Source organism: Suricata suricatta, chromosome 5 (genome assembly GCF_006229205.1).
Source record: "Suricata suricatta isolate VVHF042 chromosome 5, meerkat_22Aug2017_6uvM2_HiC, whole genome shotgun sequence".
NCBI classification, from domain to species: Eukaryota; Metazoa; Chordata; class Mammalia; order Carnivora; family Herpestidae; genus Suricata; species Suricata suricatta.
Genome location: NC_043704.1, coordinates 145,636,530 through 145,656,621, shown reverse-complemented (window position 1 = coordinate 145,656,621; position 20,092 = coordinate 145,636,530). Strand labels below are relative to the sequence as shown.

Genomic DNA, 20,092 nt, shown 5'->3' with positions numbered 1-20,092 from the left:
GAGACCATGGGAATGGGAAGGGGGGGAGAGTTGGGGAGAGGAAGTGAGGCAAATCATGAGAGACTTTTGAATGCTGAAAACAAACTGAGTGCTTAAGAGGGAGTGGGGGGAAGGGGAAGGAGGTGTGATGGTCATGGAGAGGGCACTTGTGGGGAAGAGCACTGGGTGTTATATGGAAACCAACTTGGTAATAAACTATTAATAAAAAAAGGAAAGTCAGTCTGAGAATTTAAGTAAGCACAAGTAAATAAAAATTGGAAAAGAAAAATAAATAGATAAAGGGAAGTCAATATGAAGGGTAATGATTATGCATAACCAAAATTATCCCTGGGGGGAAAAGCCTCAAATTTTTGTAAAAGCATGATAATCATTTTGGGGCGACAACCCCACTGAGTTGGAGACAGGACTAAGGAGAAAGGGTGAAGACAGAGCCCGAGACACGCCAGCATACCATTCCTCTCATTACCCCTGTGATTCTTCTCTTCTGCCAGGTAGGAGTATGGGTACAAGTGAGATTAACGAAGCTCTGAATGCTCCCCTTTATACTCTGCTGGTCAAAGCTGGTACCTGCACACTGTCAATTTTCCAGGCACTGGAATAATCCAATAAAACATGCTTGCTTTTGAACCCTAATAGAATAAAATCCATCTCCTCACAACCAGAAGAGTGCCCAGGCTCCTTCTGATGGCTCAGAGTCGTCCTACAAACATTAGTTTCTCTAGCATTTCCTCTTCTATAAGAGGAATATATTAGAAGACTATATAGTAGAATATATCAACCCTCCATGAAGGCTTGTAAATAAAGATGAAGAAGAGGAGTATACCTCACATCTGAGCATCGGCTAATGGAGTAGCCAGTACTCTGAGCAAGTGTAGAGAACTCCCCAGGTATTTTCTTTTCAAATCTACAAGATCCACCGTTAACTTTGAGTCAAGCCAGTTAACAATTGAATTCTACACTCAGTATGCACGGTGCTCAAAGGACATTCAGGCAGATCTAGCATGGGGTTCCAGTTAAGACTCAGATAATACTTAGATCTAACCTCAACATGTTAGAAACTCTCAGCTGCATACCTCACTCAAGCTGTAAAAGAATAATGAGAGAAAAATCTGTTTCTGGGAAAGATCTGTGACTATTCGATGCTCTTTGGAAAAACTGATGACAGAAGGTTAAATAACTAAGTAAATGTGTTTTTAAAAATTCTCAGTTTTGTCATATGAACTCACAAGGGAGTTGGTCTGGTCAATTACTCACAGCATCCTGATAACTCTGTACCCAATAAATGTCACAGCCGGCACCTTCTCATGGAGTGATAGTTTGTGTCCCCTAAAACTCATATATTCGAGCCCCAACCCCTGTGTGGTTGTATTTAGAGATGGGATCTTTAAGGAAGTAACTAAGGTTAAATGAGGTCACCAAGGTGGAGTCTTAATCCAATACGATTAGTGTCCTTATAAGAAGACACCAGAGAGTGAGTTCTCTTTTGCTGTCTCTCTCCATGTGGAAGGAAGTACCAGGGAAAGACCACGTGAGGACACAGTGAGAAGGCAGCCATCTGCGAGCCAGGGAAAGAGCTCTCAGCAACAGCCCAGCTTGCCAGAGCCTTGATCTTGGACTTCTAGCCTCCAAAAGTAGGAGAGAATACATTTCTGTTGTTTAAGCCACCCAATCGATGGTATTTCATTCCAGGAGCCTGAACCAACCACTATACACCCATTGCATATATCATATACATATGGTATCAAAGCCCTGCATAAAGGAATATGCTCACTTTACTAGCCATGGCAGAGAACACCTACTTTCCGCTTCCAAAAATAAAACTTGAGGTACTGAGTACCTTTATTGAGGTACTGGTTACGCAACTATAGTGATTTTGTGAGAACTATGTGCGTCGCTTGGACTATATTATACTGTAACAAAACCTAACTTAACAAAACCCTGAACTTTGAACATCTGGGTCGGTTCTGTTCATTTTGTCACATGTAGAATTTGGTAGAAAGCAAAGAAAATGTAGAACCAGCCCACACCCTGCCTTTCCAGGAGGTTACAGTGGACTCAAACCCCCGCTCAACAGACACAAAGAATGGCGGTCCCTGTCATGCTAGTGGTCCCATACCACCAAGAAGGTCTCTGAGGGGCATCGATGACATCCTGTTGCTATATCCTTGTCAACCATGAGCCCCACCATCTCGACATCTGGATATCACCTTTGGAACATGAGCTAGGATAGCATTCGAGAAGGCTTCTAGTGGGTCACGTGCGAAGCTTATGAGGTTATGTGTACGTACATTTCATACACATATGGATGATCCATGGCTGAGGACCTGTCAGCAGATCACAGTGAAGCAAAATCCTGACTGCCCACTGGTGCCCTTACCTTCATCCATCTGTTCAGCAACACTGTCACCTCAGCAGGTAAGGGTAGAGGGCAGAACCATCATTAAGCACAAAATTGCCATGTGTCTTACAGACACACTTGTAACAAACCCTTCACCTTCTTCTGCCTCTTCTCATGACACTGTGTCAAAGCTTATAAAGAGAGTAGAGTATGTTAAATGTGTGTATTGTAAGCATGTGTATATTACATGCACTGGAATGGCCGCCAATGAGAGGGTGGGAATGGAGGCCAGCCCCAAAGAGGAAGCGATGAACAACCTAAAACCAACGGTGACTTTGCTGCAAACTGAAGATTATATCCCACTCTCTTTCCTCCCACAGTTCCCGTTCAGCTCCTCCGTTCATCCTTTAGGCTTGGCTCTTGCTTTCAAGGAGCTCTTGGTCGCCACTCCAGGGGAAGGAGGGCGACACGGGCAGGCCACTTCAGAAGAGCAGAATAACACCCTCCGAGGCAGGCATTCCCCAGAGGGCCGTGGAAGGGAGAGAGCAGGGTGGGGGGAGGGAGAGAATAAAACCACCTACTTTTCCACTGCAATAGCAGCTTCTTCAAAAAGCTCCTCTTGGCAGTACATTTTGAGCGCTAGATCGAATTCCTGAATCTGCTCAAAGCATCTGAAAGCATCTTTGTAGCACTGGCTTCGCTTATAGAAATAGGCAGCATCTTTTATCTAGGACAGAGTAAAATAAACTGTTAGAGTATTCATAGCATAACTTTTTGTCTTAAAAATAAGCCAACACCACGAACAACAATGTCTGCTATTTGTTAGGATCCAGTAAAAAATGCTAAGACATAGGTAATAGTAGGAAAACAAATTCTTTATATAAAATTATGTAAAAATTATATAGTATAGATTATAAGATACATATTATATATTATATAAAATTCTTCAGAGAGAAAAATAAAGTTATATCCCAATTTCACACCATACACAAATTTAACCTTCAGACAGGATAAAGACCTAAACGTGAAAGCTATTGGAAAAAAATGTATGAGAATATCTTTGTGACCTTGAGGTAAAAAAAGTCTTCAATAAAACCTAAAACATATAAACTTCAGGGGAAAAAACTGATGGACTCAATTATATCAAAACTGCTGAATAAAGGGTATGTGAAATAAAGTTAACAGAGAGACGACAAATAGAAACGTCTAGACCAGGTATGTGAAATAAAGTTAACAGGGAGACGACAAATAGAAACGTCTAGATTAGCACAGACCTTGCAGTGAAGATGAAAATGTTCTGCATGTATGCTAGCCAATATGGTAGCCACTAGGCACATGTAAAGAGCAAGCATGTGAAATGTGGGTCACGTAACTGAGGAACTGAGTTTTTCATTTCATTCCATTTCCATTGATTTTAACTTTAATTTCCACACATGGCTAATGGTTGGCATATTTGACTGGACAGATCTAGAACACAGAATGTATTCTTTCAACCACAAGAAAACAACTTGGCTGAAAACTAGGCAAAGGATATAAACAGGCAGGTCACAGTGGAGGAAACTTGAATAACTAACCAATCAATAAAGATGCTCAACCTCACGGATACAGAAACATGAATTAAAACCATAGCGAGATACATCCATGAAATCTGCAAACATTAGAAAACCAGAACCCACTGAATGTGGTCAGGACAGCAGGGCCCATGGAACTTTCTGCACAAAGTAGTACAGCTGTTCTAGAAAGAAAAGCGGCTTCCATTTTGGCTTAGTGAAATTAAGTATACATGTACCCTAGGGCTAGCAAGCCCACCTCCAGCAACACCCAGGACTCGCAGGAGATGCACTGCACCACCATACTGAGTGTGGCAGCGGGAGCTGGTGGCCACTTGGACATTCACCACTAGGGAAATGAATAAGTCAAATGCATTGGATGGCCATTCTGGAATCCTATCAGCGATCAGAAACCTGGCCGGACCTCAACACGATAGCAGGGGGCGGAAAGAGTGAAAAACAGAACATGCTATTTACCAAAGCTTAAAATATGCATGTATAGAAAACACTAGAATTTGTTATTCGATTAGGCATGCATACAGGGATGACTCGTTAAATTCACTGGAATGCCTTTCAGTGAGGAGAGAATGAAACAGGAGACCAGCCATGGAGAGGAAGAGGATGAACAAACAAAACCCAACAGTGAGTTTGCCGTGAACAGAAGACTATATCCCACTCTTTTTCCCACACTTCCATCCACCCCTTGGGTTAATCCTTTGTGCTCTGCGCTCCCAGCGTTTCCACAGTACCCTTCCCAGCACCCCACCGCCATCATGGCAACCCAAGCCACATGCCCTGGCCTGTCTGCTTCTACTCTGGTTGCCGACAGACCTCCCCCAAGGCCTCCAAACAATCAGCTCCATGTGCTCCTGCCGTCAGAACCTTCCATGGGCTCCCTGTCACCCTTGAACAAAATCCAGTCCCTAGCATGGACTTTGAGGCCCAGCATGACTTGCTCCCGCCACCCTCTCTGGCTCATTTTTCCACTTCCACCCCACTCACTCCACTCTGGCCCAACCGGCTTCCATGCTGTTCTTGGAGCTCAGTCACAGGTTCACACCTCGGGGGCCCGCTGCCTGCAAGGATGTTTGCCCTGCGACGCCCTCCAGGTGTCGCACAGTCTCTGCTCACGGGCGGCTCCCTCCCACCCCTGCCCCAAACAGCAGCACTGACTCCCTGCTCACCCCTTACCCGGCCTTGTCATCACCACCGGCATCTTCTACGCTACCGGCTTCTCTGCCATCCGTCTCCCGCACCAGGAAGGGAAGCCCTGTCAAGGCAGAGACCTCGGCATTGTCACCTGCCAGCCACTGAGCACCCACAGTGCCCGGCACACAGCCTGGGCCTGTCTATTTGTTGAATAGTTCATTTCATAATTGTACTTACTGCCTCTGAGGTCCAAAGAGAAAACAAAATCAAAATGAAATAAGACAAAACATAGATTCCAGCTCCTCCAATAAATCTTAGTTGGCTTTTATTTTATCTAGACAATCTACACCAAAACACAAAGAAGATTCAGGTATGAGGGGTGCCTGGGGGGCTAAGTCAGTTAAGCGTCCAACTTCGGTTCAGGTCATGATCTCATGGTTCGTGAGTTCGAGCCCTGAGTCAGGCTCTGTACTGACAGCTCAGGGCCTGGAGCCTGCTTCAGATTCTGTATCTCCCTCTCTCTCTGCCCCTCCCCTGCTCATGCTTTGTCTGTCTCTGTCTCTGTCTCTCTCTCTCTCAGGAAATGAATAAACATTAAAAAAAAAAAGATTCAGGTATGAGGTTCTATGTCCAGAGACCTCACAGAGCAAGAAGCATTTAGACCCATCTCAGCCAATGAATAAAAACCCATAACCAGAATTTCTGTCACCCCATCTCTTCTTCTCATGACAATGCCGATCACTCTGAAGGAAAACCCCCAAGTGCGAGTGCAGGCCCTACCAGGTGCCAAGCGTGTGCCCAACTGGAGAGAGAGCAGAGGCTGGTTCTCTACAGCAGCTCCCTCCTCCACATGCTCTGCTCCCTACGGGGAGGGGGTCCCCACCTGCCATCCAGAGCAAGGGCCTTGAGAGGTTTCCAAGGGAACCAATGTTGCTCTCAGGAAAGAGGCAAGAAGCAGATGAGGTGGAGGAATTCCTACCAAAAAGAGTCTCACACTCCCCGGACCCCCTCACAAACATGTCTTTGCAGGGCAGCACACGTTCCGGGGCTGGGCACAGGGAGGCACTGGTCCAAGGATGCTGACCAAGGCCGCCGGCCAGCTGGTCAACTAGAGTAGTGCTGGTAAATGTGCAGGATGACCAGTGAGGTCTGAGGCTGGCTGAGGGGTGCACACCCTTCCAGGGAAGGGGCTGAGCAGAGAAGGGGACCAGACCCTTCCCTGGGTGGGGCTCAGAGCGGCTAGAATGTACTGGAGAGAGGAAGAAGAGGCCACCACAGGTGGTCAAGCCTGCAGAAGGGAGCGTGGTGGCCTCCACATTCTGATAGCGCTGAAGTCCCGGAGAAGGGAACACGGGTTGTACTTATGGCCTCCTGGTCCGAGCCCCCTACTCTCAGAGAAAGAGCTCTCCAGACTGGAGGTGCAGGGGGCGGGCAAGGTGAGTCAATAAGGAAGAGGTCTGTGACTCGGTCAAGGTGGGCACCGCTGGGCACAAGGGGGAAGCAAAGGCTTAGGCTGGTTCCCTGTCGTTGTCACCACGTAGGTCCAGGTGGCCTCAGGGGGGTCGAGGGTTTGGCAGCTCAGGAACATGGAGAAGTTGGAAGCTACTCTAATTCCCAGAATCTTAGGCCCCAACCTCTCACCCACACTGAAATCCCTAGCCCATTCCCATCTCCGGTGCCCTAACAGGTCACATACCCTAATAAACATGGGGCAGGGCCCCCAGCACCAGGAGGGCCTTATGTTCTTTGCACTGACTTAGGGCCACACTTTAAAGCCCCAGGAGGTGCCGCTCTGCCCTATCCAATGCCCAGGATGCTCTGCGGATCCAGGGGCTGCTGCGTGTCACCGAGAGAGCCACCTCCCTGCTGGAAAGTCAGAAACCCTTTACAGAGATGCAGCAGCCCAAGCTGGGCATTCCAGAGCAGGCTTCTCGAACTCCCTAGCTCTACACCTCTCGTCCCTCACAAGGGATGCGCTGAACATGTTGTCACCGCTTGGACATCACGGCATCACTGGTGCTGAATCACCGGAACGGCCGCTCACTGGTTACTTTCCTCTTTGGTGTGAATCTAGGAGCAGACAAATCAAATTCCGCGGCCCACTGCCAGCCTGCTGACCATTCCAGGAGTTGCTATGTCCTAGACCAGCAGCTCTGACCAACAGAGCTTTCTGGAATGATGGAAATGTTCTACTAGCGAAGAGCCCTTGAAACGTGGCAAGTGAGACCAAGGGACTGAATTTCTTATTTTGTTACATTTTAATTAACTTGGATTATAAATTAAATAGCCGCCTGTGGCAAGTGGCTGCAAGACAGGCCGGCAATTAATTAGAGCAGTTACTGAGAACGTAGGAAAACCACCATGCAATGCCAGGCCATTCACACTGGCAGACTCCAGCCTGAACATGGAGGACAGGAAGGTAGGAATATTCCAAAACCCATCTTCCCTCTGATTTGAATGCTCGGCCCCCCTGTGACTAACACTGGATCGCAAACATTCACACAGACTGGACATGTGTGCACACACGCACACATCTTTGGAGCCATGGAAACGTCTGGGCGCGGGGAGAAACAGCAGTCCCCCCCTCCACCCCGCAGTCCTCAAGGCTGATATCTCCTTCTCCGGAGGCCCTGCCGACGCAGCAGGTGCTGAGGGAGTGGGCTCCAGGGCGGCCCAGTCCTCCCAGTGACAGCGCAGGCTGGGCCTTACCTTCCCCAGCCTCTCGCACAGCTGGGCGGACAGCTGGAACTCGCCGGCATAGCTCAGGCACTTCAGGGACAGCTTTGGCTCACGGCACTCCAGGTAGGTCTTAGCCAGTTCCAAGTACTCCACCTGCTTCTCCCTAGAAGAGAAGACAAACCAGGGTGCCCATAGACGGTGGTGACGTGGCCGCCGGTACATGTCACCAGCCAGTCGCACCAGAACAGCCCCGAGATGGTCCCCAGGACTCTTACTTGGGGCTGACTTTCTTGGATTTCATGTTCAGGGCGGTGTTGTGGGCCAGCGCCAGCTTCTCCTTCTCAAATGCCCCTCCTTTTTGGTAGCACTTGGCCGCAACCTGAAACAGGCATAAGGTTTTGATTCCCAACAAGGAAGTGGAGGTGACATCCAGAACAAGGGATAAACACACACACACACACACACACACACACACACACACACACACACACACATGCCACGTCTGCACAGACGAGGCAAGGAGTGTCCCCCCAGCCTGGCCTGAGAGGAGGAGCAGGAACGAACTAGTGAGCTCAAGAAAACGGCCTCACAGAATAAAGCCCAGTAGTGTCACCAGCCCATACTTCCCATTCAAAGGTTCCTTTCGGAAGTGCCCAGAACCTATGGAAAAGGGAAGTGGGACATCTTCAAACTTCTCATTGGGTATGGGAGCACCCTCAGGTCAGAGACACGGGGCGATGGCCCAAAGTCACCCAGAGGCTCTTCCGGGCCCCACAAAGGTCTTTTTTTGTCAGGAACTATAATGGCTAACTGGTAGTATTGGTGGGACAGCCGCAAGCAAAGACATGTTGGTAGAGATGGGAATGGAGACGGTGTCACGGCATATTCTGAAAGATAACCACCCGGACCCCCGGGTCATGCAGGTCTGTGTTGAGCAAGTAGAAGGTGGGCACACAAGCATCACAGGAGAGTTGCCCAGACTCCCACCCTTGGCAAAAGCTGCTTTTCTAAACCAGGGCGGGTGCTTGGATGGCTCAGTCGGTCCGGCTTCTGCTCAGGTCGTGATCTCACGGATCATGAGTTTGAGCCCTGCGTCCGGCTCTGTGCTAACAGCTCAGAGACTGAAGCCTGCTTCCAATTCTGTGTCTCCCTCTCTCCCTCTGATCCTCCCCTGCTCACGTTGTCTCTCTCTCAAAAATAAATAAAACATTAGAAAAAACACTTTAAACCAGGAGTGCCAACGCCATGTCTCAACACACAGGCTACTGGGCAAAAAGTCACGTTTGGTCCAGCTTGTACAGATTAGGTCTCAGCTTGGGTAAGGGAAAGGATTAAGTAGACAAGACAACAGCTTGTTCCCTCAGGCTCTTTGCTGCAGCCTACCCAGCCTCTTGGGCCTCCTTGCATTCCAAGAACCTGTGCCACGCTCCTTTCCACCACCCATCCTTTGCACATGCTGCTCCTTCTGATTGAAATGCTCTTCCATCCCTTCTCTGCCCGGTTAACTTCGCTCATCCTACAGGACTCAGCTCAAGCCTCCTACTTAAAGCACCCTTCCCCGGCCTCCCTGTCCAGGACGGTGGGCCTAAAGGCAGCGTCTCTCATCTGGGACATCTGTGACAGAGGGAGCTGTCTCCGTGGGTCCTGCTCATCATCCTATCCCTGCAACCTAAGCATAATGTTCGGCCAGCAGTTTAACGGAATTTATCGAATGAATAAACCTCACGTGGTTGCCATTTATATGGTGGTTCTGGAGCCTTCACTGAGCTGCAGCCAAAACCTCAATAAACCACCTGAGTCCTGACGTCCTTTCGCAGAGGAAAGTCAGGTGAAGTCAGGTGAGGAGAAGGCTTTGTACAACATTCTCATCTGTGCCAACTCCCACAAAAATATTTTAGATTCAAGTATTGAAACAGTCTTTTGCAAGGGCTAAATAATTAGAGGGGCCCCTGGGTGGCTCAGTCAGTTAAGCACCAACTTCAGCTCAGGTCAGGATCTCACGGTTCATGGGTTCGAGTCTCGTGCAAGCTCTGTGCTGACAGCTCAGAGCCAGAAGTCTGCTTTGGGTCCTGGGTCTCCCTCTTTCTCTGTCCCTCTCTTGCTCACTCGCTCTCACTCTCTCTCTCTCAAAAATACAATAAACATTAAAAAATAATAATTTTTAAAAGGCTAAAGAATTGGAAATCCTTGGGCAGCACGTGCGGGTTATACCAACAGTGTTCTAAAGGGAACATTTCATCGAAGGGAAAGACTGTCTAGTCCTCCAAGTTCATATCCATACCTGCTGCCCATGTTTCCCCTCCCTTCCCTCCCTGCTTCTCCTCCCAAAAAGAATCGTGGTTTTATAACAGCAGCCAAGTGATAACAAGGATGGGCAGTGAATACGGTAGAAGAGCTCTGTCCACTGCTAGCAGTTAAATACTACATATTCATACATTTTTCAGACACCCAAACACACAACAGCGCATGTTCTGTCTCCTTGCCCCTTAGGACGGACCACAAAGTGGCAACAGTCTTTCAGTGCCCCCAGTAGTCGTCCACAGTCCTTTATGGTATGATCCTGAAGCTTTTCCCACCAAGACTGCTGCCTATGTGTCCTCCCTTGAGATCTGGGCTGTGACCTGCTTTGGCCATCACAATGCAGACAAGTAACACAGGGCCAGCTCCAAGGCCAGCCTCAGGGTGCCTCGTGTGCTTCTCTACTCTTTGTTTGGTTTTGTTTTTACTGTAATTTATTGCCAAGTTGGCTGACATGCAGTGTGTACAGTGCACGCTTGGTTTTGGGGGTAGATTCCCATGGTTCATGCCAACAAGTGCCCTCCTCCATGCCCATCACCCATTTTCCCCTCTCTCCCGCCTCCCCCCCATCCACCCTCACTTTGTTCTCTGTATTTAAGAGTCTCTTATGGTTTGCCTCCCTCCCTACTCTTTGAATGCTGCTCAGTCCAGGCTTACCTGCCGGAGGATGGGGGGCTCATGACTCGTGAGCCCCATGCACACCCATCAGCTGAGCTGACCAACAAAGCCCAGAAGCAGACCTGCTTGCCAGCCAGCTCCTGAGTTCAGACGTGGGTCATGGGGATGAGAGCACAGGAGCTACAGCCGGACTCAGCCGTGGTCAGCTGCCCACAGCAATGCCCCCACCCTCCCTCCCCTGTGTGACGGCAGAGCCTGCCTTCCGTGGAAGGCTCGCACCGCAGGATGGGGCTCCTCTCCCTGACTCCCTTGCACCAGGTGTGGGCACGTGACCTTGTACTGAGCAGGGAGATGGAAGAAGTCCACAGGGAATTTCATGATAAAAAAGAGAGAGACCCATGAGAAGAAAGTTGCCACCCTTCAGCCCTGCTGGGGTGGCCGCTGGGGAGAATGGGCTGCTTGGCACCTGTTGCGGTCATCATGTCACCGGACTGGCTGCAGGTGACATGGGGAAGACATGAAGGTGACATGAGGAAGACATGGGGTGAGATGGGGCCCAAGACAAGGTTGTTGGGCTGACACTCTGTGCCTTGTTGATGGAGACGTCATTACCACCACATCATGGGAAACACTCAGGCCATGATGCCCCACCTAAGGCTGTGTGATGTGCAGGGCCGCTGACTGTGGGGGGAGGGACACGGCTCCTTACGCTGGCCTCGATGTTTCCAGAGGACTAGCAGAGGAAGGCTAGGAGGAAGCCTGGAGGAAGGCTGCCTGACCTCATTAACGTAGCTTGTGGCCCAGAAGTGGTCAACCCAGTCTCGTGACAAAGCTTAGCCTGACCCAGATGGGCAGTCAAGTCTTCATCGGATCAATTTGAAAAACAAATGACCAATCTGTTACTGTTGTATTTCTTTTCATGTTTGTTTATGATTTCCTTTGAGAGAAAGAGAGAGTGCACGCGCACACGGGGAGGGTAGACAGAGAATCCCAAGCAGGCTCTGCCCTAGCAGTCTGGTTCACTTGCTCACTGGTTCATGAGATCAGGCCCTGAGTGGAAATCAAGCATCAGACGCTCAACCTATTGAGCCAGCCAGGTGCCCCCAATCTGTTACTACTTTAAAATGCAGTGAATGATAGCAAAACAATGTAAACATAGAGCACAGGAGGGAAGGAAAATAAACAAAAGGGTGTATCAGTGGGGCAGAAGCCATGACACTCCACTTTCCTATCGGTACATGCTGGCACTTGGGCACAGCGAAGGGCTGTCACCCTTCCACTGGGGAAGGAGCAGGACAGGAAGCTCACCTCATCACGGGGTGACCTGATGTTTCAGATGAAGGAACACAAGACCCATAACCTTTGCTCTATCCTAGTGACATGCTTGACGGTGGCAAACCTGCCTGTGAGGCCAGCTGGGGTCACCGGTCACAAAGACCTCACCCCCAGGCCCTGGTCTGGCCCCTTACCTTCCAGCACTGGTGTTTGGCATAATATTCTCCTTGCGTGATCCACTCCTCGGGTGTGGAGGTCTTAACAAACATGCTGTCATCAAAGTCTAAAATGAAAACGAAAAGTGAGTTTGCTTCTCTGGGCATTCATTCTCTTACACATGTTTTTATGAGTGAAGTATGCCCCCCTCCTGCACCCCAAAAACGCATATGCTGAAGTCCTAATCTCCAGTGCGTCAGAATGTGACTATATTTGGAGGCAGGGCCTTTAAAGAAGTTATAAAGTTCAAGAGGCTGTTAGGGTGGATCCTAATCCAATCCATGTCCTTATTAAAAGAGGAAATTAACACAGGGAGAGACACCAGGGGCTCACATGGAGAGAAGCCCATCTACAAGCCAGAGAGAGCCCTCAAAAGAGGTCTGATCAAGGTGCTGACATCTTGATCTTGGACTTCTTGTGTCCAGTAGTAGAGACAAACACTGTACTATGTCAGTTCCTAAGACGATACGGTTTGTAGTATTTTATTATGGCAGCCCTGGCAAACAGATACAGCCGTGCTGTCTTTTTAGGACTCATTTTAACACAGATTTTAGCTTAGGGGTGCTTGGGCAGCTCAACCAGTTAAGCGTCCAACTGTTGATTTCAGCTCCTGGTTTGTGGGATTGAGCCCCTCCTCTTTGGGCTCTGCACTGACATCATTGAGCCTGCTTGGGACTCTCTCCCTCCCTCTCTATCTGCCCCTCCCACTCTTGTGCTCCATCTCTCTCTCTCTCTCAAAATAAATAAACATTTAAAAAAAATCAATTTTAGCTTACCAAGCCAGGTTGTTGGTTTTGGAAGGAGGAGGGAGGGGTAAGAAAGGAAGTTGTTCAGTTTTCGAACTTCAGTCTACCTTCCCCTCCTATGGCAATGGAGTAGAGGACAGCAAATTCCAGAGCACCTGGTGGCTCAGTCAGTTAGGCGTTCCAATTCAGCTCAGGTGATGATGGCATGGTTTGTGAGTTCAAGACCCACATTGGGCTGTGTGCTGGCAGCTCAGAGCTTGAAGCCCACTTTGGATTCTGTGTCTCCCTCTCTCTCTGCCCCTCCCCTGCTCTCACTCTGTCTCTCTCTCTCTCTCTCAAAAATAAACAAACATTAAAAAAAATTTTTTTAAAGACAGCAAATTCTATTCCTCCCTGAAAACCCAACACCATGTAGCTCAGACTCCCACACAGGGGCATTAGCAAGGAGAAGGTAAGGGTGCTTTACAGGGTTTTCCAACGCGCACACTTCGCCCTCATGGTAAGCAGAGGGACACAACCTCTGCTATCAGGCCCTTCTGTTGTCACATCAGCCTGCTGGCGACTAGATCACAGCCCTCCTGCAGCCCCCCACCTGCCCCAAGCATCACCAGCAGTAGGCAACCCTCTCTGCGGGTTCTGAGCCACGGCTGCAAGAAGCACATGAGCGCCAGAATACCAGCACCAGGCTGGGAGCCAAATCTGGGCTAAAGGGGTCCGGAGTATCTGGGCCCACGGATATCAACAGGGGCAGCAAGGTAGACATGCCACCTCCGTTCTGAAGATGCAAAACCCTTCCTGCCCACCCTCTGCCGTGCCCTGTGGCACCACGTGCAAAATCGGCTTCGCAGCGTCTTGTCCTGACTCCATGTGTGCTGTGAGTGCTCTGGTGACATTTTACCTTCACAGCAGAGCTCCACGGTAGCTCGGCACAGGGCCAGCGAGCTCTGCCGCCACAAGGATAGAGACATCCGAATAACGCGGTCAATTCGCTCAGCCCAAGCGCCCCTGCTCGGTGGGAGCAGATGCTGCCTCAGATTTCGCCAGGTGCAAAGTGTAACTGTAACAGTTACAGTTACAGTGCCCTTTGTCTTGTGTTCCTAATGCTAACAAGACAGAAAGTAAAGTGTGATCTGGTTTCATTGTGAATTTTTAAATTAAGGGAAATTGCCTCTCCTGATGACCTCTCATGACAGGTGCCAGAATCTGTTTTGAGAACAAAAGGAGTACGCTCGGCAGGAAAGACTAAGCGGGGCCCTGGCACGCCAGCCCACTTGCTCCTTTTTCGTTGAGGTAGTGAAGGCCCAGGGGGAGGAAGTGGGCCTGGCAAGGCCACGAGGCCGCAGAGGTGGAAGGTTCTAATGAGAAGCTAGGTCTTTTTGACTCCAAGACTTCGATTTCCCCGTTACACCTAACAGCCAGGGCCCAGATATAGAAGGTCTAACCCTGGTCTCCAGCTGAGCCATTAGTGGTAACCAGAAATAGTCTCCAGAAAATGGGCTGAAAAGCGCTCAGGAAACCAGCAGACCTCTGCACAGTGGCTGAGCCCTGCACTTTCCCCCATCCTTAGAGAAATCAACTGCGGCCTAGAGGAGTCAACTCAATAGCTAACCCACAAGAAAGGCAACAATTTTCTCCTTTATGAAGGACTGATTGTTTCTCTGTTAGTTCTCCTATCAAGAGACCTCTACTCCATTTTTTAATTAGCTAGTCTCTGTAAGTTGTCAAAACAACACACAATATTGGTTTGGCTCTGTCAACACTGCAGACAGCACGGGAGGAGAAAGAGGGGAGGGTAAAATGTTTCCATATCTACTCAGCAGCCCACACTCACGGGTCTTAGGATCGGAGGAGCTGCTGTAAAGAGTTCCTCATTGGTGGACACTTGACACAGGGTTGTTTTAGTTTCTTATAATTACAAATGTTTCTGTGATAAACACTACTCTGCATATACTTTTGAGATTTGATACAAGAATATTTTAGAATAGGTTCCCAGAACAAGAAATGCTGAGTCACTATTAAAGCAGCACATTCTTTGTTTTGATAGATATTGCCAATCAGCTGTCCAAAGACCACAGCAATTTGCGCTCCCCCGATGAAGCCTATTTCTTCTCACCCTTGCCCATGACGCTCACTTTTATTTTTTTTTAAGTAGAGTCCGCACCCAACATGGGGCCTGAACTCATGATCTTGAGATCAAGAGTCAGATGCTCTAGGAGCACGTGTACCCCAATGTTCATAGCGGCACTTTCTATAATAGCCAAATCATGGAAAGAGCCTAAATGTCCATCACTGATGAATGGATCAAGAAGACGTGGTATATCTATACAATGGAGTATTACATGGCAATGAGAAAGAATGAAATCTGGCCATTTGTAGCAGTGGATGGACCTCGAGGGTGTCATGCGAAGTGAAATAAGTCAGGCAGAGAAGGACAGATACCATATGTTTGCACTCATAGGTCTAACAGGAGAAACCTGACAGAAAACCATAGGGAGGGGAAGGGGGAAAGAGAGTTGGGGAGAGAGAGGAACACAAATCATGAGAGACTACTGAATACTGAAAAGGAACCAAGGACTGAAGGGGAAGGGGGAGGGAGGGGGTGATGTTCATGGTGGGGAGCACTTGTGGGGAGAAGCACTGGGTGTTATATGGAAACCAATTTGACAATCAACTATTATATATAAAAAAAAAGTCAGATGCTCTACTTACTGAGCCAGGCTGGTGGCCCCCATGACCTTTACTTTCTTTTCTTTTTTCTTTTTTTTTTTTTGTTTATTATAGAGACAGAGAGAAACAGAGCATGAGCAGGGGAGGGTCAGAGAGGGATGGAGACACAAAATCTTAAGCAGGCTTCAGGCTCATGAGCTGTCAGCACAGAGCCCAATGCAGGGCTCAAACTTAGGAACCACAAGATCATGACCTGAGCCGAAGTTGGCCGCTCAACCGACCGAGCCACCCAGGGCCCCATGACCTTCACTTTCAAAGGGCCAATTAAAGATCTTCTCTGAAGGAGTGACCCTCCCCCCATCCCATTACAGCCACACTTTCCCACATACCTTAGCAGCAAATATGAATGCTCATTTCTCAGAAGAATGTGGAAAGGAAAGAACGCGCTCTCTCAAAGACCTATACTCTGTACACCTGACCATAAGAAGAAGTTGAAAGGAACAGGTTTTATATCCAACAGACAGAATATTTTAATGAGATCTTACCTTTATTTTCATCTGTCTTCACAACCTGGACAAAATTTCTTCTCATGAAATACTTGAAAGCGGGAGCCCGCTTCTCCGAGTTTTCATCAAAGATCCAGAGGTTGACCCGGGCCCGTGTGATGGCAGTGTACAGCTGCTTCAGCTCTCCGTTGAGGAGCTAAGTTGAGGACAAAGATGGAAAGCCTCTTGTCTATAGCTTCAATGTGATACACTTCAATGAACTTACTCATTTTGGTGAAATACAAAAAGCAAACAAGTTTGGCACAGGCATGAGCAGGACACGAGGACCTCACTGTGATCACAACAGAAATAAGCAAAGCTCTAATAAGGGAGCACAACATTAGCATAGGGCTGCTCTTGGGTTGGCTGTAACTTTATATTTTGAAATAATGAGAGGTGGAGAGGAAGTTACAAAGATAGTGTAAAGAGGTCCTAGGTACCTTTTACTGAATTTATCCCAATGGTTACATCTTACGCAACCATTGTAACTTATTTTTTAAAAATTAAGCCACTCATACATGTCTATGACCATTATCATTAGTACAAAATTACTCATGACCTGTGCCATGCTTGAGGGTATTGAGATATGAAGGTATTAGGAGTTGAGCGTGGAAAGGGCCTACTTGATTAAATAATGCAGATTTCAAAACAAGAACAGATTTGTGGCCACCTAGAGGTTTGCATAGCTTGGCAGTGGTTTAACTTCTGTTTCTGTGGTGCCTTCTAGGTATTTACAAAAATAACCTGAGAGCTGCTACTCTGTTTATTTGTTTTGCACTTTGTGCATTAAACCAGGGCAGTAGTTTTTCCCACAGTTTTTGGGTTTGCTGGTTCAATTTTCTGGATGTTGGCCTTACTCTCTTGAGGCCCCACCAACCTCCCCGACTCAAGAACTCTGCAGAACTGCTCAGTTTTGGCCTCCTTCTCAGTGAAGGAGCTAGGGTGTGAAGGGAAAGGGAACCCGGGCCCCTCAACAGTAGAGGGTAAAGTAAAAACAGCAAATCTGCCACCCCAAAATATGGATTACCATCTCTTTGGCATGTGGATTATTTTTTTTTTGAGAGAGAGAGAGATAAAGAGAGAGGGCACAAGTGAGCAGGAGGCGAGAGAGAGAGAGGGAAATGGGGCTCACCCGAAGCGGGCCTCATGCTTGCCCAATGTTGGACTCGAACTCACAAACTGAGATCATGACCTAAGATGAAGTCAGATGCAAGCCCTGGGCCAATTGTTTTTAAGAAACAAAAGCCTCAGGAAGAAATTTTGACCTTCCTCCTAACTGTCTAAAAGAACCCAGACAGAGAACCTGTTCCAGGAAGGGCACAATTATAAACAACTACAGTTCGATGTGAACTAGTTGTGGTAAATAGGGAGCAATGGTAGCAAAGTCTGCTTGTGTAAATTCCTTTCTACGTCCCACTGCTCCTGGATGACCCAGCAAACATTTGCTTATCAAATGTTTATCTTTTTCATCTTCTTGTGAATTGCTTTCTTTCCCTTTGAAGCCCTAAAGCCCTACCCCCTTCTTTTTGGCTCAGGACAACATATACACCTTATTTTGCTTGTTTTTGAACTCTGGGGTTTAGATTCATTTCCTGTACATACAAAATTAAACTTTATTTTCTTCTGTTAATCTGTCTCATGTCAATTTAATTTTTAGACCAACTAGAAGATAAAAAAACATCTTCAAATGTAGGAAAAATTTTTCCTCCCCAACTACAGTCAAGACTGGTGTACAAGTATTAACTATTTCATGTCTAAGTTCCATCTAAATTTCAGAATGGAGTCGAATTTCAGAGATGAATAGAAAGTACAACCTCCCCCTTCCACTTTCAAGACAGCGCCCCACCCATCAAGCCCCACTCTCTGCTGAGAAAGGGGAGTTTGCCAACAGCGAGATCCCCGCCAGCCCATTCCCATTCTCCACTCCCAGTGGGGATAGACAAGAAAACCAGTTAAGTCCCGGGCTCTATTTTTAACCTCGTCTTCTCATCCAAACCTTGCTTACTGGCTCCCCATCAAATAAGCGTGCAGACAAATAGTGGAAAATCACCTTGTACATTTCTGGATTCACAACAGATCGACTCTGAGAGGAACTGAGTTTCTCCAGGGGCACTTCAATCAGTGGCCGGTTTTCCTCTCTGGAGTCAGATGATGAAGGTGTAAATGAGGAAATGATCTTCCATTCCTTGTAGGCCTGAACAACAATGAAGAGTTAGAGGCCAGTAGAATGTGCTTTTGAACTCTACGCATAGTCCTCATGGTGAATGAAGCCCCCTTTTCCTGGCTGGGGGCCCTGGGCCCCAGCTGTGGGGGGGGCATCCTATGGCCTCATGGGGGGTACCTCAGGTTGCATAGGCAGGGAAAGGGGACGCTACCATGAAAACTCCCCCAGAAACTTGGCCAAGAGAACCTAGAAGCCAGGCACACGTGCCCACTTCCAGAAGGAATACTAAGCACCCAGGAAGTTTCTTGTTTCAATCATTTCAGCAAGCAGTATGGAGGGAGGAATCTCGTGTCCTTCACCTCTTTTCACAACATGTAAGAGATGCCACTTGGTGTCAGCTGTTAAGACACATATGACAACATTTCTAACTAAATTATTTAACCAAGGACAGAACAAAATTCAGGAACTGTGGAGTACAGTGTGCACAGTGGACTGAGGTCAGGCAGAATGTATTTATATCTCGGTTCTTTATTAGCTCTGTGACCTCAGACAAATTGTTTGTTTCCACTAGGTCTCCTATTCCTCTCTGCAAAATGGTGGTCATAGAACTATGCAACTTTTGGGGGAAATAAAAGGAGATCATCAATGTCAAGTGTCTAATACAATGCTAGACAAAGAGTTGATGTTTTAGCCACGCGTCCCTTTATTCAAACTCATACCACAAAGTGACTGTGTAGACCAGAAGTTGGCAAGTTTTTTCTCTAAAGGGTCAGAGGATAAATATTTTAGGTTTTGTGGGCCATGTGGCCTCTCTCACCACTACTCAACTCTGCCATGTTGATGCAAAAGCAGTCACAGTCAATTATGTGATGTCGGGACATGGTGTGTTCCAATAAAACATTCTTTTTAAACACTGAAATTGAATATAATATAATTTGCATGTGTCATATCATGTTATTTTCCTTTGATTTTTTTTTAACCACTTAAAAATATAAAAACCACTGTTAGGCCACAGGCACTACCAAAGTAGTCAGGAGGCTGGATTTGGCCCTCACGGCCAGCAGACCCTGATGAAGCAAAAAGTGCCCAGAATACATACAGAATTTAGAGGACAGAACTTCTATGAAATTTCAGATTTCAGACTTTACTGTGTCTGGTGAAAGTGGCTAGTTAACTCTCCCTAGCCTTTACCTTTCCCATTTATAAAATGGTGCTATGACCACCTATGGGCCTTCTCAAGGACGATGAAAACATGAAGCAGATACAGTTCATGACCTCCTTCAGTCACCCCAGGACTTCAACTACATAAGTATTAGGGTAAATGCTTTCAACACTGCCTACTAAATAAAAGTGGTTACACTACTAACCAATTATGAAATCAACCACCATGTTCTGAGCAAGATGTGAATCATGTGATCATCTGAGTAGCTGGAAGTTGAAAAAAAAAAAGCCTTCAGGAGGTACTTATGACTACATTCCTTGTAGAGCTGTTCACATCACCGAGCTGTTTGCCAAGGAAGGCAGGCAAAAGACAAGTGGGTTGACATTTGGGAGGCTCTTCTGGCGGACAGCACGAGGAGCAGGCTGGCTGACCTTGGAAGGGCTAGTGAGGCACAGTGTATTTTAAAGCTGCCGAATGGGAAGCAAAGCCACTTGCATGGCACACAACTAACCCGTTGCCAGGAATAAAACACACTTTACATTAAAGACAGAGCCTTTGAGGAGAGAGCACGTGTCTTTGTGGCAAGAATCCGGGCCCACGGCACCTCTGACAATAAAAGAAGCAGGATTGAATTTTTCCAGCTACTTGTATTGGGACTGAGAATGGGAAAGCCAAAGGTGGGCCT

At 47.6% G+C, this 20,092-nt stretch overlaps 1 protein-coding gene across 2 annotated transcripts in view; it reads right to left on the bottom strand.

Annotated features, from left to right (window-relative positions):
- The window catches only part of TRANK1 (tetratricopeptide repeat and ankyrin repeat containing 1), an 80,263-nt gene that overhangs the window by 7,390 nt on the left and 52,781 nt on the right, over positions 1-20,092 (bottom strand). For both annotated transcript variants that reach the window (XM_029940453.1, XM_029940454.1), the window contains 6 exons: positions 18,132-18,275; positions 16,082-16,238; positions 12,102-12,190; positions 7,992-8,095; positions 7,747-7,879; positions 2,920-3,065 (listed from right to left, as the gene is read on the bottom strand). In XM_029940453.1, the coding sequence (XP_029796313.1) occupies positions 2,920-3,065; positions 7,747-7,879; positions 7,992-8,095; positions 12,102-12,190; positions 16,082-16,238; positions 18,132-18,275 (773 nt within the window). The remainder of the gene's footprint in view (positions 1-2,919; positions 3,066-7,746; positions 7,880-7,991; positions 8,096-12,101; positions 12,191-16,081; positions 16,239-18,131; positions 18,276-20,092) is intronic.